Raw genomic sequence first — 20,671 nt, forward strand, 5'->3', positions numbered from 1 at the left:
CAATGAATGTAAGTAAGTACTTTGAAGACGAATGATTGATTGAGTGATCAAAAGTGTGTGTGGCGGCTCACACCCAACACGAGGACCTTCGCCATTTTGGGACATCAAACAAGTCATGCGTGATTGAGTGGCATTGAAGTACAATCAAAATATCTTTATCCCATCTTAACTAATGTCGCTCTCCCATGGGTCCTCCCATCCTCGATCGCCACATGTGCGTCTAAACTGTTGCGTTTCAAACAATATGGTTTATATTACAAGTTTAGATCAATCAGACTGACTCGTCTAGATGTCATTCTGATCAATGGATATGAGGAATGCTGATGGGTTCTGTGATCGCTGTTGCTGTGACTGAGGTGCCACTTGGACAGGGACGGGTACAGGTGCCACCTGGATTGGTTGGAAGCTGACATCATTGCGTAGTAGTGGAGTATTTTGATTATACTGTTGTTGTTGCTGTTGTTGGACATAAAGATTGTACTGTTGTTGCATCTGTTGTTGTTGTTGTTGCTCTTGCAATCTATCTTGTACTTGTTGTGGTACGTAAGGACGAGGTACACCATACTCGAACGATGGTCTATTTGCTTGTTGCTGTTGATATGACAATGGATTGTTGTTCTGTTCAATGGTGGCCACATACTGCAATGGCATCACCGGTTGATCAGGTATAGTTATCTTCAACTAAATGAATGGGGAGATGGAGTGTGAGAGAGTCATCGATTGATTGATTGAATGAATGAATGATCACAACATACTCTGAATCTAAACTTCTTGCCAGAGCATGAGAAGTACTTGGCATGAATATCGAATGAGATACCCTTGTTGTGATATTGACAGGTGTACTTCATTGCGGTATCCCGCATCTTTGCAGTCATCCTGGTGGAGCGTGCAAACATTCCAATGATCAAGAGGAATGAGTTGGCCATGAGTATACCAGCCATGATAAACACCAATGTAGTATTCTGTTTAGATACACCGACGAACATTGCAACCAGTAGTCCAAAGTCCATCATTAGAATGATTGCTACTAATGCCATTGGCCTTGTATAATTGCGATTGAAATCCTTTATCACACGTTCGTACTCCTCAATTGTGAAGTATCCCCATAGTGCATCAGGAAGAGTTGTAGAGAATCCATTGAATCCTCCATTACAAGCATATTCATTAGGTACCTTTACTGTGCTTGGCATCTTATATCTCTTACTTATATATAAATATATATTATATATACATGTAATATATGTTATAACAATGAATAAGTGATTGATTGAATTGAAGAATGAATGGATTTGGGAAAGTTCTAAGTCGAAAGAGACTTGTGTCTTTTCAAAGTTTGTCGAAAGACCCAAGGGTGGGTATCACGTTTTGTAAATATCTGAATCAATCTTGAACATTCAAGAGATACAATTAACAATCAATTAAAGAGATAATTCAACAAACATGGTATGATAGTACTTATTATCTTAATTCCTTGTATATCCCATCAGTGTAAACTCTAAATCCACCAAATGTTACCCAAAGACTCATTCCCAAATGACCCTATTGACACATGTTTAATAATATTATTATGATTCCGAACCCTCGCGAATGATGTTTATTCATTGATTGATTGATCAATCGCGGTAAGCTAATTAGTAGTGAGCTGGTTGTTGTGGTTGTAGTTGAATGAATGAGGTTGACTAACTAAGCTTCAACTCTTGAAGCCACAAGCATGCATCTTCCATCAACTGTGGTGTACTTGATGCCGCTCGTGTAGACGTAGGATGTCTTGACATGTTTGGACTGCTGACGGGCCTTGATGATGGCCAGCACACCCTCGCCTCCAATCCTATTCTTTGACAAGTCGATCTTGACACGCGACTTGTTCTGCGCGCCAAACACCTTTGTGATCTCAATCGCACCTTGATTGCCGATCTGATTGTTTGAGAGATTGATCACTCCGATGGTCTTGCTTGGCTCCAATGACTTGGCGATGGCCAGTGCACCCGTGGGACCGATGTGGTTGTGCGACAGATCGATTGTGGACAGGGTCTTGTTGACGGCCAGTCCGTCGGCCAGCTCCTCGGCCGCCGCATCATCCATGGCACTGCCATTTAGACTGAGATGTTTGAGCGAGGTTGACCGCGCCACGCCCTCGCCAATGATCCTCGCGCGAGCACTGTCGATCTCTGAGTTGGACAAGTCGACGTTGGTGATGGTCGTGCTGTTGACCATCAGGTTGGTGATTGATTGAAGCGCACTGTCTAGTACCCATGGCTTGTAGGGCATGAGTAGGTGTTGCATGTGTTGTGGTACAAGTTGGATATCGGTCACTGAGAATATCGCAAATACACGCCATTGTTTACAGACTGTACTCAATGTGATGTAGTCCTTTGATGGCAGACGTCCTTGGAAACAATGATAGAACACCTTGAGCACCACCATCACTGGCAGATCCTTTATGTCCAATGGTTTGGCTTCAGCCTGTTCCATAGCCTCGTCCACAAAGTCGCTCTTTGAATTCTTGGCTCCCATTTATTATTATTATTAAATGTTTTCCAAGACTTCCCCTCTTTGGAATTATTAATATTATAATAATTATGATAGATATATAATAATTTGTTTGATTGATTGATTGAATCACACAACTACAACATCAAGATCAACTTCCATCAACTTCCATCATGTTTCAATCATGTAGTATGTCACTTGACTGTTTTGTGATTGATCACAATCAAAGTCACCAACAAACACAACATAATAGGATCAACAACAATAATAACAATTACCTACTTGTGTGTGTGTTACTACCACCTCCACTCACTACCTCACTCACTCACTTCATTGACAATATATAAGTGATATATCTCATACACTCACTCTTTAAAGTAGCAGTGCACTGAAGGTGGCAGTATGTGTTTGATGGGTGATTGAATGTGTGAGTGGGTGACTGATCAAACAAAGTTAGTGCGAATCAAATGTTCATAAATGGTATGGACTTGTTGTAATATGACAATATTGTCATTTAAATATATATACATTTATTACTATACATGTAATATGTTTGATTGATGGTTGATTGATTGATTGTGGTACATTTATGTGTGTGATCCACATTGACAACCAGATCATGATGGTCCATCTTTGTGTGAATTGTTTGAAAGGGGAGGGTAGGAGTCGACTCTTGTCTTGAATCATTAGAATATAATATTGATTGATTGATAATATTTAATAAATATATATATTACTGGATAGAAATATTGACCATGCCAGTTCATATTTCTCGAGAGCGGTCCTCATTCTAGACTCCCTCTTTATCTTCCTTTCATTATTAACATTATCATTCTTAATTATTAATTGTGTTTCCGACATTATTATTATTATATAAATATTATATTATTTGTTTATATTGTTTGGATTGATTGATTGAATGATAAAAAACTACTACTTAAGTAGGTCATTGTTAAGTGGATCATATCCATACACTCAAACGATCAATACTCAATCATGCTCACCAATAGGTTTATCTTTGAATTGTTTCTTACCCTTCAAGGTTCAAAAGACACCTCTCCTTGCATTACCTCATTGTAGTTGCCTACCTTCCTACCTACCAACCTTAATACCTCATTGGTACCCACTACTACTTACTACATTAAATGATCAATCACCATCACATACTTGTGTTTGGTTGGATTGATCCACACAACCCACAGGTCGATCAACATTCTCATCTCACTGGTCCATTGGGGCATGGGGGTAATATAATAATAATAATAACCTAGGTTGATTGATTGAGTTAGTGTGTGACCCCAACCTTGCCTCTTTGCCTCCTTCTCCCACTTGCAGTTTGAGTACTGTGATCACTTTTGTGTTGATGATTGTGTGTGTTTGAGATAAAGTCTTTGAAACTGATCATGTAAGACGAATGAATCCACCCCCACTGTTTGTAAGTTTATCCGATTGATCGTCCTAATTCTTGATTGACGGATGTAATATATACATTTTGGAACTAATTTATTCATCATTGTTGGAAGAAGATATTGAATGTTGATTGGAGCTGGAGACTGGAGTTGTGTCCATGTCCTCGTGTCCAAGTCAGCCACAGCCTATCGATTGTGTTTGTTTATGTGTGTGGCCGATGATGTTTGATTGATTGGAGTATGATATGTGTACGTGAGCGAGTGATTGAGTGAACTGATCCATTGATTACTTCTTCAGTCTGATCGAGGCAGCCTCAGCAGACTTGACAATGTTGATGATTGCCGAGGACAGGCCACGAGCACAGGTGACCAGCTGCTCCTCAGAGGTGGAGGCGTCGTCAGAGGCAGCCTTGACAGCGCATAGGATCTTGAGTTGGGTGGAGAAGTTGGAGCCACAGTCCAGTTGGGTGAGGACGGCCTGCTTCAAACGTGGGTCTGTGCAGTTGTCGGCGATCTGGCGAGCGTTCATGTTGACGGCCTTGATGGCGTCGGCGATGCTACGAGCAGCGCTGATCATGCCCTTGATGTCACCCTTGGCGGCGTACGATGACAACAGAGCCATCTGTGCGGCAATGTCATCACCGAACGACACGAGCTTGCCCAGTGGGGTGTCGTCACGCTTCTTCTTCTCGAGTGCGTTGGCGACCTCCTCGGCGGCGACGTAGACGGCCTTGTTGACGGGTCCCTCGATCTTGAACTTGGAGGGTGCTGGCTTGACCTCGACTGGCTTGGGTGGCTGGGTGACCTTGGCCATGGACATCTCGCGGTTGAGACGCTGCATCTTGAGCTCCTCACCGGTTGGCTGTGTGGCGATCGCCAGGTTGGTGCTGGCGTCCTTGACCTGGCGAACGAGGTCCTCGAGACGCTGGCGGGCGGCGCGGTCGTTGGGATTGGCCAAGACGTCCTTGATGGCCTCGAGCAGCTGTGGAGTAAGCTTCTTGAGCTGGTTGACGGCGTCGAGGATCTGCTGGCGGTGGTGTGGGTCCTTGATGGAGTTGGCGTAAGCCTCGGCCTCCTCGATCTGCTTCTTGATGTCTGCTGCGATGTCCTTGGCGTGCTGCACGCCCTTGTACTGCATGTCCGGGCCACCGGCGTTGATGGTGTTGAGCAGCGAGTCGAGGTCGTTGTGCAGCTTGTTGTTGAGAGCAGCCACAACCTCGTATGGCTGAGAGATGTCGGCGATGGCACCCTTGGCCTCCTTGATGAGCTGACCCAGCTGGCGCTTAGCCTCCTCGTCGCGTGGGTTGCGGATGCAGCGCTGTGCAGTGTCGAGGATCTTTGGCTTGAGGGCAATGAGCTTCTCGATCGACTTTTGGACCTGGTAGCGCAGTGATGGGTCCTGGATGGTGTCGAGCAGGGCGGTGGCCAGCTCGATGTGGCGGTCGATGGCAGCGCCAAGGTTGCTGGCGATGGTCTCTGCGCGCTTGACGTCACCCTTGTGGATGGCATCCTCGAGGGTCTCAAACTCGCGAGCCAACGATGCGCCGTGAGCGGCGACGATCTCGGATGGAGTCGAGATGACTGATGTGGCCAGGTTCTCCGAGGCCTTTTGCGTGGCGTAGATGAGGTTGTCGAGGTGCTGGCGAGCCTTGAGGTCGTTGGGGTTCTCCAACACTGGCTTCATGGCGGCGATCAGCTGTGGAGTGAGCTTCTTGAGCTCCTCGATGTTCTTGAGGATCATGCGCTTCTTGATTGGGTCCTCGCAGCGATTGGCGACGATCTGTGCGTTGGAGATCTGGTTGTTTGCGTTGTTGACGATCTCGCGTGCGGCGGCTGGGCCTTGGCCAGTCTCCATGCGACGTGGCAGCGCATGCAGGTTGCTGATGAGCTGGGCCGACTGTGCGGTGACCTCGTCCTCAGCCATTGTGCGCACTGGCTTCCACTTGAAGGCCAAGTCGACAAACTTGGTGTTGGCGGCAAAGATCAGCTTGATCGTTTCGATCATGTCGTCGATGGCACCGAGCAGGCGGTGGCTGAGCTCGCCACGGCGCTGGCGTGCGCCCTGGTCGCTGGGGTTGGAGCAGACAGAGCGGGCAGCCTGCTGATGCTGCTGGCTGACGGTGCTGACCACGCTGGCCAGGTCCTCAAGACGCTGGCGGAACTCGGCGTTGTGCGAGCCCTCTGAGCGACGCTGCGAGCGACGCACCAACTCGTCCTCGAGCGAGATGACGTCGTTGATCATCACGTTGAGCTGGTTGACGTTCTCAATCTCGTCAATGCGGCGCACACCCTCGGCGGCCTTCTTGGCAATGTTGACCAGGGTCTTGATGTTGGACTGCTCCTCAATGAGCACCAGCAACACGACCTGCTGCAGGATCAGCTTGGCAGCCTTGATGGCGTCCTTCTGTGGTGCACGGTTCCATGGGTCGTCACGAGCGCGCACTGCATGTCTAAACAGCTCATTAGCTGCGCCTCTCAATGAATTATTCGTGTCGCTCAGCTGTGGTCTGAATTCATCATCAATCGATGCCGATGTCTCATCAGCTGCCTCACACATTCCAAACACTGCCTGTTGGATTAGTTCCACACCTGGTACCATGTCCTATTATTATTATATTTTTTGATCATCATTCATTATGTGTGTGAGTGGGTTAGTGATCAATCAATCAAAATAGTGTGTGAACGATCACACTTTGGCACAAGCAACATTGATCAATTAATGTGTGTGACAGAGCGAAGTTCATCACTTTGATGATATATGAGACATACGCCAAACAATGTGTTCTTCTCCTCAGAGTCTGTGATGGCAACAACAAGCGATGACACTGCATCGGCAATCATTTCTAGTACTTCATCCATGATTCTGTGTGTTTGTTATCTGTAATATAATATTATAATATAAATAAAGTATGCGTTGGATATATATTTGGATTGATTGATTGAGACTGGATTGTTGAGAGATCGATTGGTCTGTCTTGTCCTAGTTTGATTGAGAGATACTATTGATACAATTAAAAGGGGTTGTTCCTGTTAACACCTGTTATTCTGTCTAAATAAAATAAATAAATAAATAAATAATATAATAGTTATACAGATTATAAGATTGAGATATATGTTATACAGTTGTTCTGAATGAATGGAATGAATGAATGAATGAAAGGGTCTTGAAAAAGGAACAGGAGGAGGAGGTAGCAAGACAGGGGTGTCACGATGGATGACAGTTGGAGGGAGGGAGGCAAGGCAGGGACCACCACAGTTAGCCAATGTTACCAACAAAGTCAAGTCATTCAATGATGGATGAATGTTGGATTAATTGTTGGATGGCCTACCCCCTATGTGTGACTTCACCTACTTCTAGTCCTACCACACAGGACCAAACTAAGTTGCCTAATATCTTATTTTTGGATGTTTGGGGGTTTCTTTGCGCGCCCCAACCATTGGACTTGATTTGACAAACAAAAACATCAAAAAAATGATTATAAAATTGGACAAACCCATTCTTTTTGGCAACTAGGCCATACCAACTATCAAACGGCTTATCCCATTCATTTAATTTAATTTATTAGAACAAAATAATCGTGTTGTAAGAAGTGTGATTGATGGATGTCTTTGTTTGTCTATGCATAGGGGTGAGGTGAGTGTTGGTGCCTGTGTCTGGTGGTGGCTTGGGGCGTGGACTCGGTACCGACACCAACAAAGATATTATCTCTTTTAAGTCATAACTCTTTATCCAAGTGTCTGTCTTGTCCAAACATCATCAGTATTGTCGTGTCAATCAATCAATCAATCATGGTAATGAGATCTTTGCTTGTGTTAATATAACAAGGTAATGATAATGAATGATGAACAAAAGTGATCGACTGGCTGATTGATTGATTGGTTGGGTTCGAGTATGACGTTCTGGAACCAACTAAACAACTAGTCACTACTTCGAGTACACAAGGAGGAAGAATAATAGTATTAGAGGTCGCAATATTTATGACTTTTGATCAGCTGATATCAATTGATCACGTGACTGATCATATGACCGATCAGCTGACATCAGTAAAGTCATATGACTTGTCAACATCTTAAAGAAAGATGCAAGAGGTGTGTATCTGTATCATATCCAGATAGATATTTGTTACATGTTTGTTCGCGAATGATCGAATGAACATTTCGAATGCGTTCCAGCCACCTTGGAAATCCTAAGATTGTTAGTTTTGGACAACTTCATCATCAATTAAAAGGGAAGAATGATCGATCAACCATTCAATCAATCATATACATCATAACATAATATAATATAACATAAACAAACATACCATGGTATTAATACTTACTGAAGCTGATGTTGAACTGTTAGCCAACAAGACTGATTGGTTGGTGGGCATTGATGTGAATGAAGCTGTGTTTAGGGAGGAGTCACTGCAACATACATTATGCCCACAGCGTCAGATCATCGATACGATGAATGAAGCTGCCACAGAGAAGACTATGACAACTTACTTCAAGTACGCCTCGGTCAAGGGTCTGGGCATCGGCACCAAGGTCGTCAGTGTGGTGCCCGGTAACGCGCGTCTCAACAAGCCCACCGTACCCGCCACCGTACTGCTGATCGACCCAGTGGACGGATCATCTCTGGCCCTAATCGGTGGCACCTACCTCACTGGATACCGCACGGCAGCCGGCAGTGCTGTGGCCGCTCGCTACCTGGCACCTAAAGACAGCTCTGTGCTCTCTGTGTTTGGCGCGGGTCTCCAGGCCCGATGCCACATCGAGGCCTTGCTGGCCGTCATGAAGGGCATCACCGTGATCAACATACACAACAGGACTGTGGCCACTGCCGTTGCATTGGTGGACTCCCTCAGGTTAAAGTATAGCAACGTTCGATTCGTTGTTGTGTCCGCGGAGGAGGCCGTGTCCTCAATTGTCAGCGAGTCGGACATCATCGTTGCCGCTACCAACTCATCGAAACCTCTCTTTGATGGTCGATGGGTCAAGCCAAACTCAATGGTCATTGCCGTGGGCAGCAGTAGACCAGACTCACGCGAGCTTGACAGCGCAACTGTATGTTCATCGACGGCCACCATCATTGTGGATGACCCTGGCTCATGTCTTGTGTCGGGCGACATCCACTCGCCACTCCAAGAAGGTGTCATCACGCAGGGTGACCTCGTGCGACTGAGCAGCGTCGTTGCAGCCAAAGGACTGCCTGCTGGCACTACCAAGAAGTCCATCATTGTGTACAAATCTGTAAGTATCTCATGTATCGATCGCGAGATGGTCTGTATATCTCACTAAAATCAATCCATGCACATCATCCATCACAGGCTGGTACCGCCATCCAAGACATCGGTACTGGTAAGATGTTCTATGATCTGGCAATAAAGTCCAATACGGGCGTCAAGGTTGACCTTTGATTGATTGATTGAATGATTGATAGGAGTTGTTTAATTGGAAGCACGGGGAACGACAAAGTCTGAGACGATGGGAGGTCCGACACGCACGCCGTTCAGGATGTTCTTGAACTCCTGGTGAGTGGCATGAGCGTCGTAGACAGGGAGATCAGCTGGGTCGCGGAGCAATACTCTGAAACCATAGTTGTAGCCTTTTGATGTGTTAGTTAGGTGTCATGATTGAATGATATGAGGAGACTTACCTCCGTTTCTATCTTTGTTAAGGTTCTTGCCAAAGTTGATGACCAAGACGCCTGGGATGGAGTTCTTCATCTTCTCGATCTGATCGAGCAATGATTGATGCTCCTGTTGGTTCATGTCCTCGCGGAGGTTCATAAAGAGAATGTGTTCAAGTGAGTTGGACATCTTCCTATTACTGCTAAAGTATCTTATATTATTAAAGTTATAATGATGATTGTTTAGTTTTAGTTTAGTTAATAAAGATGGTATACCTCTGGCGACTGTATTCATCTATCTATCTCAAGTGTATAAGAACAAACTAATTATCAAGTATCAATCAATGAATGATTGAAGGTTGGTCATCTCGGAGTAACTTCGAAGTGTGCTTGAACATTCAATTTATGGGACAAGCTGGTGCATTTGAACTTCACTCGCGCTCACGCACTAACTTCATTCTGGCCTTGTTATCTCTATCTCTATCTCTATCTCTTGGACTGCCTCATGATGGCAATACTCTTGTGTATTCTTTATAAAAGTATTGCTTGTCGATTGCTAGTTGGTAGTGAGTGGACTTGGACGACGACACAATGGTTGCTAGGATGTCATCGCTGATGCGTAGCACTCGGATCGATTGGTTGGTCTCCAGGTATGATAGGATATTCGACCCGAATCTTTTGTTTGTAGGTCCATTGATCTCTAGTCGCTCAATCGATTGGTTGTGAGATAGACTGCCAAACAGCTTGGTGCAGCACTTGGCATTGAGCTCCTCGCAGTGCTCCAGAACAAACTCTTTGATCGTCGTGCTGTTGGCCAGCCAGTCGAGCGACTGTCCAATATCCAGGCATGTCTCAGTCTCAATATGCAGTTTGACCAGTGCCCGACAGTACTTGGTTGGGTCATGCGCAAGCGATGATGGATACATAGTGTTGAGCAACAGATGTTTGAGTGTTGTGTTGACGAAGGGGATGTCGCTTGATGAAGGGACGCAGGCAGACGACGACGATGATGATGATGGGAATGGCGTCGTCCAGAGCTCCCTCTCTGCATCCGTGATCTGGTCGTCATTGTATCGATACAGACTGCCCATCGACAGGTGTCGCAGTGCCGGCTTGGTCAACAGGTGTTCCATAACGAATTGTTCGTTGAGAGGTGTGCCCATGACGAGCGATGTGATCGTTTGGTTGTCAATGAGATACTCCAAGAATGAGCGATAGTTGTCGGCGAACAATACTGGCATCTCGCTGCATGTGATCTGGTCCTGGATGACCAGCTCGCGTAGGTTCAGACAGCCGCGCAAGAAGACAACCAGTGAGTCGCGATGCGGGAAGTCAAACAGACTGCATTGGAATGTGAACGAGGTAAGCGCGGGCAGATGCAGGCTAGTGAACAGCGGGTCGATACTGGGCGCGTAGCGAACTGATAGCGAGCGCAGACAGCGGCCCATGGCATTGATCTCGCCAATGTGTGTGAGTGCGACGGTGTCGAGAGGCGGCAGCGCGAGAACGTCGACGTTTGTTAACGACGTGACAAAGCCGAGTAGCTCGGCAGGCAGACTGGGCGTGTTGACGAATGACACGCTCGTGATATGCTCGTTGATGATCGGTATAAGTTTGTCGAGCGACCATCTCATTAGACTGTTGTTGAGCGACATCCTCAGATGTAGATGCTTGATGGTGCCGCGCGCCAACAAGTCGCGCAGCACTTCGGGGCAATGTATGGGACAGTCCATCAGTTGGTACTTGACATTGACAGTTAGTCGCATGCTGTATGAGAGTAGGCATCGACTGTTATTGGTGTTTATGATGTGAGTAGCGTCCTCCTTGAAGTGTGTTGGGTCGAACCAGAAGTCGCCGTCATCGCTGTCTCGCTCGATCATTCTGGCCACACAGTTGAACCAGTGATTGGACACAAGACCCAGTGCCAGTCTCCACTTGAACGAGCAATACTGATCGCCATAAGCGAATTGTACTATTCTTTGTTGCACGTATATTGGTAACATCACCAAATCAATCAACACAAACAGATAAAGTTGAAAGTTGCAAAAATGGTAAGTGTGTGAGGCTGGGGCTTGGGCCTTGAGGCTTTATGATTGATCGTGTGGTGGAGTATGGTTGGTGGACTAGGAAGCCTCTCTCCATAGCCATCCTCTGCACTTAGATGATCCACACATGCATAGGATATCATTCCTTCCTTTCTTCTTCCTGCCTTTCTTCTTGGCGCCAGCATCGTTTGGTATCTGATATTGGTAGTCGATGGAGAGCTCCTCGCCCTTCATTATCGGTCTATTGCTAAAGAACATGATCTTGACGAACCTTCTATCGCTGGAGTCAATCATTGTCTAATGATTGATTGAGTGTGAGTAAGTGGATGATGACTGTGATCAATCAAACTACTTACAACAGTTGATAGGTTTGGATCACATGAATGATTGATGAACCTGGATTCGTTGCCGTGCTCGGTGGCGTCAATGGTGTGCATCGCGTCGGGTAGGTCAAAGAGGTAGGACAGTCCACGACTGTCATAGTCTTGTCCACGTTCATTGGCGAGATCAGTGGTGATGATCTCGCCAGTGTACTCGGTGACGAATGTCTTTTCTGGAATGTCCACACATGAGCGCACGCCCCAGCCCTTGGTGCTGGTCTTGTACAGCTCCAAGAAGTACTGCTGTCCCCTCTCCACGACCTTGTTGTGACAGGTGGCTGCGCAGGCGCACTTGTCATTGCACTCTTCCAGCGGCTCGGCGCCAAATGTGATCAGTTGGCCATTTTCGGTGTAGTAGGGGCCGCCGTTCTCGGCCAGACACGAACACTTGCCAATGTTCTCTGGCGCGTGGCAGTCGCCAATGCACTCGCAGCCAAACTCAAACTCCTCCTTGTTGACGGGCACCTCGATGTTGGTGAAGCATCGGAATGTCCAGTCGAACGACTGCAGGGGTATGCCGTCCACCTCGTTCTTTGCCGGCAGGGGGAATGATAGTCGGCCCTTAGCCACATCCTTGTCCTGCCACAGCACAACCCTCCTGTCGTGGCTACTCTTTATCGCAGTCTCCTTCAGTCTCTTCAAAGGTGGATGAGGCACTGTGATTGTGAAGCTGTCCACGCTTGGATGTTCCTTTGTCCTCTTGTTGTTGTTGTTGATATCGTTATATACATTGGTGGAGGAGGAGGTGGTGGTGGTGGTGGTGGTTGTCGTTGGGAGTGATGATGGCGTAGCTGGAGGCTTTGATGTTTGAGTTGGTTGTGTCGTTGTCTTTGGCTGTGGCTGTGTCGGTGGTGTTGGTTGTGGCGCAGGTTGTGTCGCAGGTTGTGGCGCAGCAAGTGTTATAGTAGCAGCAGCACCATGTTTGGATGAGGGAGAAGAAGATGTGGTCTTCTTGGGCTTGGACTCATCATCAAAGTGTGATTGCTCAATCTTGTGCAAACTCTTTCTGAAGTATTTGGATACTCTCGGGAGTGATCTCGGTGAACTTGGTGAGCTTCTTCAATGCGCGCAGGACATGCTTGCAGTCTCGTTCGCGTTCAATGTTGTAGGGCTCCTTCTGAAATATCGATTTGAAGTGCACCTCAATGATGGAGATGTCGCGGCCAATGATCGCAGACAATGCCAGACAGAGAGTGTAGTCGTATTCGTTGGGTGTATCAGGGTCCTTCTTGGAGAGGTCAAAGTAGCGGTCGACCAGCGCCAGCTCCCGACTGGTGAGCGGTTGGGTCGGGTTGGTGGTGTTCTGGTTGAGGTCGCGCACCAGTCGCCACTTGGGGTCGTTGTAGTCCGAGTCAATGATGTCCTTCAGTCGTCTGTTTCGAATGACCGTTAGTACCTTTGAAATGATGATGTCGTCCTGGCTCAGTCGTCGTTTGCGCAGTGCCTCGACATCCATGATCGTGTCCATGATGTCGTCATAATCGTTGACCTCCAGTATCTTTGTTGTTGTATTGTTCTTTAACTTGTCGCCACTTCTATTCAGTGAGGGAGGACTGTCCTTTGTCGATGCAGTTGATGTAGTCGATGTCGTCGATGTTGTTGATGTCGCTGGCTTGGTCGTCTGCTGAGGAATGTCGAATGGTTCTTGTGAAATGTCTATAGTTGCCCTCTTTGGTGAGGTCATTTTGGCAGGGGATGATGATGTTGTTGTTGATGTTGTTGATGATGGTGTAGGCTTTGGTGGTGTGGCGGGTGCAGATGGTGTTGTGGAGGTTGAGGTTGTTGATGTTGTTGGAGTGGATGGCATGTTTGGCTTGGCTGTCGAAGCTGGTGTCGTTGATGTCTTGGGAGGGGCAACATGTTTCTTTGATGCTGATGGTGTTGGCTTCGATGTCGATGAAGCCCTTGTATTGGATGCGTGTGTTGGTGTTGCAGTTGTTGACGTTGTCGATGTCCTTGCCATTTCTTGTTGGAATAGCGCTTGAGTATTTGGAGATGGTAATGCAGATGTCTTTGAAGTTGTCGCTGGAGATGGCCTTGCTAAAGGTTGTGTAGATGACTTTGCTGTTGATGGTAATGGTGATGGTGATGGTGATGGTGAGGGGGTCGTCCTTGGTATTGATGTTGCTGGTGATGGTGATGCTAATGGTGCCGTCGTCGGCATTGATTGTGCGTGTATATTCGAAGTTGATGGTGATGATGAAGCCAATGTTGGAGATGAAGTTGCTGGTGATATCTTCTTCTTGTAACTCAGTGGTTTCTCGACAGTAAGGTCTATTATAACATTGTTATTATTATTATTATTATTATTATTATTGTTGTTATTGTTGATGGGTGGTCTGTTGAGGTTGATGGCGTTGTTGATGTTGTTTGGTTTGTTGATGTTGCTGGCGGGTTTGTTGACTGGTTTGTTGACGGGTTTGTTGATGGGTTTGTTGACATTGTTGTTGTTGTTATTGCTGAGGGAGAAGTTAGGTGGTCTTGTTGATTGGGATTGAGATTGAGATTGATAAGGTTGCCAGTATAAGTTATTGTTATTGTTATTGTTATTGTTATTGCTATTGTTTGTATTGGTTGGATCTGTTCTAAACTTATTCAATAGTTGAACAGTTGATGATATCTTGGCCATTACTTCTTCATCATCCAGATCAACCATATCAATTGGTTCCTTCATATTGATTGTTATTGTTATATATATATATGTATGTTTGTAAATTGGATAGAGATAATGAATGAAATGAGTTTGAAAATGCGCGCACTTTAGTGTCTCCGTTCACTTTCCCACAAACCACAATTGTTATTGACAACTTGGTCAATCATTTTATTGACTATCATAGACTTATCATCATAAATAAACACCTCACTGGAATCCATTAATCTATCAATCAATCAAAAAGAATGTGGGAATGAAAGAATTTGAACCAAGTGAACAAATATAGAATCTAAGAATATTATAATGAGGTCCTAACATCACATTATCATGGAAACAAAGAATTTTGTTAATCTTTTATTATTAACCAAACAAGTCCGACGAAGAACCCTCGGACGATCATTAATAAATCGAAGCGATAGTTTGTTTGATTGAGTTGGTTGCTGCTAAGGTTCTGCAGGGGATAGTCAAGGTTACGCAGAGAATTCATTTTTCAGCGGTCTCAATCCTTGGGTTCGAGCTGGTTCGACCCTGGACAACCCTTGGAACAGCAAGGGGAACCCTTTCAAACCTTATCTGATGTTAATTAAATATTTATATTTTTATTGTTGTTGTTGTAGTTGTTGTTGTGGTTGTTGTTGTTGTTGTATGATAAATTAGACCTTAAAGAAATCGTCGTCTCGTCCAAAGGAGTGGAACATATTGGTCAAATATGCGATAATTGTCCAGAGTGCGTTGTGTCGTTGAATGTTGTCAGAAAGGTCGCCAAGTGATCTGATTGTGTCTGACAATATGTTCCATTTCTTCATCTCTCCAAAGACATTCTCAATGATGATCCTCACCTTCTTGATTCGATTGCTCTCATCTTTCTCTCTCAGGATACGCTCGGCATCGAATCCTTCTTTGGTGACCTTGGCTTCCAATGCCTTCAACTTCTTAGATACCTTGGTCGCCTCCTTTCCTTGACGCAGGCGATGCTCATCGAGCGTGCGTTTTCTGATCATCTTGTCTGTGTACTCCATATGATCGATCAATGAAGCCGACTTGATCTTGGGGGTGATGGTGTTGGTGTAGTACTTCTGACCTCCTTTGAATCCTTTGTCACCGAGAATGACAATATCTTCATCGAACAGAGCCTGTAGTCTAGGTGCAGCATCCTTGTAGAGCGAGACGTCAGGCTGGGCGCCTCCCTCTGTCTTACCTACATACACGATCTTGCCACGTATATCGCAAATGACCAACACTGCCAAAGAATACATTGATTTCTTGCCAGAATAAACAAGATCCTTGATCGTCTTGTGTGGCGGCACTTGAATCCTCTGCTCTGACCCGTCCACAATGAGATGAACATTGTGCTTAATACCATCTTTCCATATTTCTGCATGATTGTCTCGAAGCTCTCCATTGTGAACCACATCCTGGAAGTACCCATGGCAGTACGACTTCAATCTATCGAACACCTTGGTGAATGAGTACCTGAGCTGAGCGATTGTCAATTGATATAGGAACACACGCTCCATCATGTACCAGGGAAGGTTGTGGCGGCACCTCATGAGGAAGACGAGCATGTCCTTGTGTTCAAAAGAGTGCTTCTCACAGAGCTGAGACACTTGACTATGGGAGAGCTTGAAGTAACTTGTGTACTCTTCATCTTGGTTGAACCATTGATCTGTAAGTGCAGAGTTGAGGGTATGGCATTTGTCAGTTAATGGACTTAGCTTGCTGGCAGCATATTTATTCTTCACCTTCTTCAAGGGTATTGTTCTTCCTCTTATTGTTCCTCCTTGTTGTTGTTGTTGTTGTTGTTGTTGTTGTTGGTGTTGGTGTTGCAGCTGCTTTCTTGGCCTTTGATTTAGACACTGGTTTGGTTATTGCTGGGCTTGGTGCTGCTGGGCTGGGTGCTGGGATGGGTGGTGATGTAGTTGTTGACATCGCATTATCGTCGATATCTATCGTTGCCCTGCTGGAGATACCGGTGTTCGCTTCGCACCATTGAGTCCATTTCTCTCGTTTGTTGGTTAGATACTCGACAAGGCAGTTCCATCGACAGAAGTATACAAAGACGCCAAACGTGCTGTCTGGATGGCAACACTTCAAGATGCGAGAACAACCCTTTGAACAGTTCTGGCAATGTTGGACAGAATCTCCAATGATAGGCTTCTCTGGATCGTGTTCTCCAATCGCAGGTACAGCAAGCTTCAAATAGGGCATTGACCTGGTATGGTTTGTAATATGTCCAACACTGCACATCATCATTTTTTGGTCGCCATAGTAGACAATGATCTTCTTCTCGATCTTGTTCTCTGGTGAATTGCAAGTCGCCTCTACTATAATCCGGTTGGGATTGGTTGGGTCTCGAACGTTGGAATGCAGGAAGCACTTGGTTTGTTTGCTAGTCTCTCCATCCATCAACTTCTTGGTATGTGTGATATTCATCAGCTCTCTATTGTTCTCTGCCGCACCTTGTTTGGTTGGCGTCTTCATTTGCTGAAGCGTGAGTGTTGATGACAACGATGTTGGTTGTGGCTGTTGTTGTTGTGGCTGTTGTTGTTGTGGCTGTGGTTGTTGTTGTTGTTGTTGCGATAATGACTTGATGATTCCCTCTAACTCCTCTATACGCAGCCTCAACGTGTGAGTCTCCTCCTGTGATTCTTTAGTCTGGAACATATCAATGATGATATTGTAACACAGTTTGGCGCACACGGGCAGGTGTTTGCCCAAGACCCAGATATCCAACTCAGTACCGCAGAAGAAGCATTTGACACCTGCTTGCTTAACTCTGGTGACTATTAACTGGGTTAGCTCCTCAGACATCAGATGTTGTATTATATATATGTATTAATTGGTCGCTATTACTATGTTGGAGGTTGCAAAGGGTCATCACGGGTCGGACCTTGGATTCCAAAACAAATATTTGAAGAATCCACCCACAACACCCGTTGAACCCTGCAGAACCCAAGCTAACCTTAGCAGCAATCAAGTGGTTGGGGGGGGGTTTGCACCATGATGCAACCGAATTTTTGTTGAAGTAGTGAGTTGTTTGTGTGTGAACGAATGACAAGAATGACTGTTTAGGACTCCAACCTTTTGAAGATGTGTTTGTAGATAAAGTGGGCTAACTAAGTCTCATTCATTCATTCATTAATCTCAACAACTAATATAACTACATAATAACTACATCATAACTACATTATAACTACATAAATATATATAAAGTTGAATGAAAACAGCAGCAGGTAAACTGGCGACGGCTGTTTGGATATCAAGTGCAGGCTTGGTGATTGCACTGTTGGTGTTCAATATAACACCGTCGCTACTCAATGGTCTACCATGGTTTCACATCACACTTGGCTTCAACAGCTTCATCTTCTTCCTAGAACTCTATCTCGACATCCGCCAATCATTCACAATCCGACAGTACAGGAACCCCAAGGCAAGCTGGACGACTGCTTCCTTTCACATCGTGAGTGTCAAGATGATGTGATGTTGTACTCAACAACACGACGCTAACGATCAATCAATCAAACAGGAGAACATACTAGGACTGCTCAACTTTAGAAGGACAGAGTCAACGATTGGCTTTGTCTTGGAGTGTTGTATATTGAACTTTGGAGCATTGGTATACTTGTACTCGTTGAATAATACAATGTGGGAGTACTATGGCTTTGGCGAGCAGTATGAGGTGACACGCGGCATTTCATATCTGCTGATGGTGAGCATGTTTAGTTCACTGATACGTCTGCCCTTTGAATTGTACCGCGTATTCCTGGTGGACAAGCGGCCTGACTCACCTGGGCATGCCGACGACGAGTTCTGGCTGAGGCAGATCGTTCTCGACCAAGTCAAGATGTTCCTCGTCTCCCTCATCATTGGCACGCCACTCCTGGCTTTCACCATTGCTCTATTCACTTGGCAATTCCCCTATCAATGGTTATGTATGTGATCGTTCACGTCGTCCATCATTCATTCATTCATTCGTTGGATGATTGAACTATTCCAATCGCTCAATCACCCAATCACTGGAGCTATTCCATAATCAATGGAGCTATTCCAATCAATCATTCAAACAAACCTTCGCTCAAACACTCAATCACTCAATCGCTCAAACACTCAATAACTGGAACTATTCCATAACTCAATCAATCAATCACTCAATCACTAACTCTGACTGGCACTCATTCATTCATTCAATCATCAAACAGATATTATAATCTTTGCATCAACAGTATCATTGTTCTTCTCGGATATGTACCCGACATTCGCCATAATGTTCAATAGCTTTGCAGTTGTTGGACAGGGCGAACTACGCGACGAGATTGTCAATCTATCAAAGAAGTTATCATTCCCCGTCAAACAAATATACACAATGGATGGATCGAAGCGAGTCTCTCATTCCAATGCCTTCCTCCTTGGCTTCTGGAACAACAGCATCGTGCTCTACGACACGCTCCTCAAGCAACTCACCACCCAAGAGATCCTGGCCATCATAGGCCACGAGATAGGTCACTACCGATACAAGCGTGAGTATCAATCATTCGTGCACGCGCGACGCGATGGACTGGATTGGACTGGCACGTGGACTAACCTCATACCCTCGCCCGCCCACCCGACAATCAGACTCTTGGAAACATCTATTTGTTCAATTGATGTTCTTGGGCAACTTCATATTCTTGTTCTCAAGGGTGGTCAACTTGGACATGTTTTATAGCTCGTTTGGCTTCCCCAAGGTCGACGTGACAGTCGGCCTGGTGCTGTTCTCCTACCTGTACAGCACGTTTGCAAACTTGTTGCGATTCGTCACCAACCTAATACGCCGAGAGTTTGAGTATGCGGCCGACCGCTACGCACTGGGCAACGGATTGGACATGAAGAACGCACTGCTCTCCATGCATGGCAAGGGCAGATACATCAAGCCAGATATTTATTTCTCGCTCTATTACTACTCGCATCCAACACTGATGGAGCGATTGGACTCGATCGAGGCCATCACCAACGATCTGAATGTTCAGCATAAAAAGGATACATAGGATTGATAGATAGATTGGTACACAAACACAACGATCATCATCGGCATCAACTGTACTCAATCATGCAGTGTGGCGGCACTGCCAGGTCGGACTGGTGCTTGTAGGTTGTGCGTAGGTGGAGCGTGCGCAAAGACTCGGGTAGCGCACCAGGCTGTGAGAATGGATGATCGTAGTACTCATCGAGACTGAGATGTGTCAAGGAGAGTGGCAGCACACCAGGTTGCGATAGACATTGATTGAAGTTGAGCCCAAAGGTCAGAGATGTAAGGCTCTCAGGCAGGGTGTCTGGCAACACAATCTGATTGAACTTTGAACCAAATCGAAGTGTGGCGAGGCAGGGCGGCAGGCTACAGGCCACGATGGCCTGGTTGAAGAGGTCGCCCAACACAAGGCTGGTGAGGCCATAGGGCAGCGCACCATTGATGAATGGTTGATTGAAGTTCCAGTCAAAGGTGAGTGATGTCAACGAGTCAGGAAGCACACCTGGAGTGAGTGGCTGGTTGAACTGACGGCCAAACTTGAGTTCAGTGATGGATGGAGGCAGCTCACCATACTGTATCGCCTGGTTGAAGCACTCGCCAAACGTCAAACACTCGAGGGATGCTGGGAGGAAGTCTTCAGGGAGTGGTTGATTGAACTGTTGACCAAACTCAAAGCTCCATGTTCCTTTTGGCAATGTGAAATGGATGGTTGGATGGTTGAAATAGTCCTTTAGTCGCCATGCGTGGACACGGTCCTCCATTGAAGGTACCAAAGGGTAATCCAACATCTTTAACAACTTATAATGATCACCTTTCTTTGATGCCAACAACAACTTTACAAACTCCCTCAACTCACTTGAATACCTCTCTGGTGACATCACAAAGTTGTTATCGCTCAGTTCATTTGCTCGGATGTCATCTGGATGGCTATCAATGATTGATTGAATAAGTGTCAATGTCAGGGCCAGGGTCGGGGAGAACGATTGATTCAGGTGGATAGTTACCAAAGTAGTAGTTGCTTGATTGTTTGGCCGAGTGAGTTCATATCGAAAGTGTTCATGTGTCCATCCAGTGC

At 45.7% G+C, this 20,671-nt stretch overlaps 11 protein-coding genes across 11 annotated transcripts; 2 read left to right on the top strand and 9 right to left on the bottom strand.

Annotated features, from left to right (window-relative positions):
- Window positions 1–285: 285 nt before the first annotated feature.
- Window positions 286–1,013, bottom strand: SAMD00019534_110790 (hypothetical protein; the record flags this gene model as incomplete). Its single annotated transcript, XM_012893732.1, has 2 exons — window positions 286–681; window positions 756–1,013. 2 exons carry the CDS (start codon window positions 1,011–1,013, stop codon window positions 286–288), a joined length of 654 nt encoding a protein of 217 aa, XP_012749186.1.
- Window positions 1,014–1,683: 670 nt separating this feature from the next.
- Window positions 1,684–2,514, bottom strand: SAMD00019534_110800 (hypothetical protein; the record flags this gene model as incomplete). The annotated part of the gene is made up of 1 exon (XM_012893733.1): window positions 1,684–2,514. The coding sequence occupies one exon, from the start codon at window positions 2,512–2,514 to the stop codon at window positions 1,684–1,686; it is 831 nt and encodes a 276-aa protein (XP_012749187.1).
- A 1,674-nt stretch (window positions 2,515–4,188) lies between these two features.
- Window positions 4,189–6,773, bottom strand: SAMD00019534_110810 (hypothetical protein; the record flags this gene model as incomplete). The annotated part of the gene is made up of 2 exons (XM_012893734.1): window positions 4,189–6,501; window positions 6,669–6,773. Coding segments are annotated over 2 exons (2,418 nt in total), but the record flags the coding sequence as incomplete, so codon positions are not given.
- A 1,431-nt stretch (window positions 6,774–8,204) lies between these two features.
- SAMD00019534_110820 (hypothetical protein) lies at window positions 8,205–9,301 on the top strand (the record flags this gene model as incomplete). Its single annotated transcript, XM_012893735.1, has 2 exons — window positions 8,205–9,134; window positions 9,212–9,301. 2 exons carry the CDS (start codon window positions 8,205–8,207, stop codon window positions 9,299–9,301), a joined length of 1,020 nt encoding a protein of 339 aa, XP_012749189.1.
- A 30-nt stretch (window positions 9,302–9,331) lies between these two features.
- On the bottom strand, window positions 9,332–9,703 carry SAMD00019534_110830 (hypothetical protein; the record flags this gene model as incomplete). The annotated part of the gene is made up of 2 exons (XM_012893736.1): window positions 9,332–9,489; window positions 9,541–9,703. The coding sequence occupies 2 exons, from the start codon at window positions 9,701–9,703 to the stop codon at window positions 9,332–9,334; spliced, it is 321 nt and encodes a 106-aa protein (XP_012749190.1).
- Window positions 9,704–10,016: 313 nt separating this feature from the next.
- SAMD00019534_110840 (hypothetical protein) lies at window positions 10,017–11,516 on the bottom strand (the record flags this gene model as incomplete). The annotated part of the gene is made up of 1 exon (XM_012893737.1): window positions 10,017–11,516. The coding sequence occupies one exon, from the start codon at window positions 11,514–11,516 to the stop codon at window positions 10,017–10,019; it is 1,500 nt and encodes a 499-aa protein (XP_012749191.1).
- Window positions 11,517–11,636: 120 nt separating this feature from the next.
- SAMD00019534_110850 (hypothetical protein) lies at window positions 11,637–13,622 on the bottom strand (the record flags this gene model as incomplete). Its single annotated transcript, XM_012893738.1, has 3 exons — window positions 11,637–11,855; window positions 11,915–12,729; window positions 12,962–13,622. 3 exons carry the CDS (start codon window positions 13,620–13,622, stop codon window positions 11,637–11,639), a joined length of 1,695 nt encoding a protein of 564 aa, XP_012749192.1.
- Window positions 13,623–15,244: 1,622 nt separating this feature from the next.
- On the bottom strand, window positions 15,245–16,111 carry SAMD00019534_110860 (hypothetical protein; the record flags this gene model as incomplete). Its single annotated transcript, XM_012893739.1, is given in 3 exon segments — window positions 15,245–15,819; window positions 15,821–15,912; window positions 16,017–16,111. Coding segments are annotated over 3 exon segments (762 nt in total).
- A 211-nt stretch (window positions 16,112–16,322) lies between these two features.
- Window positions 16,323–17,072, bottom strand: SAMD00019534_110870 (hypothetical protein; the record flags this gene model as incomplete). The annotated part of the gene is made up of 1 exon (XM_012893740.1): window positions 16,323–17,072. The coding sequence occupies one exon, from the start codon at window positions 17,070–17,072 to the stop codon at window positions 16,323–16,325; it is 750 nt and encodes a 249-aa protein (XP_012749194.1).
- Window positions 17,073–17,808: 736 nt separating this feature from the next.
- Window positions 17,809–19,615, top strand: SAMD00019534_110880 (hypothetical protein; the record flags this gene model as incomplete). Its single annotated transcript, XM_012893741.1, has 4 exons — window positions 17,809–18,051; window positions 18,118–18,523; window positions 18,791–19,108; window positions 19,206–19,615. 4 exons carry the CDS (start codon window positions 17,809–17,811, stop codon window positions 19,613–19,615), a joined length of 1,377 nt encoding a protein of 458 aa, XP_012749195.1.
- Window positions 19,616–19,661: 46 nt separating this feature from the next.
- On the bottom strand, window positions 19,662–20,656 carry SAMD00019534_110890 (hypothetical protein; the record flags this gene model as incomplete). Its single annotated transcript, XM_012893742.1, has 2 exons — window positions 19,662–20,523; window positions 20,601–20,656. 2 exons carry the CDS (start codon window positions 20,654–20,656, stop codon window positions 19,662–19,664), a joined length of 918 nt encoding a protein of 305 aa, XP_012749196.1.
- Between the last annotated feature and the right edge of the window lie 15 nt (window positions 20,657–20,671).

The sequence above is a fragment of the Acytostelium subglobosum genome (assembly GCF_000787575.1).
Source record: "Acytostelium subglobosum LB1 DNA, scaffold: scaffold30, whole genome shotgun sequence".
NCBI classification, from domain to species: domain Eukaryota; phylum Evosea; class Eumycetozoa; order Acytosteliales; family Acytosteliaceae; genus Acytostelium; species Acytostelium subglobosum.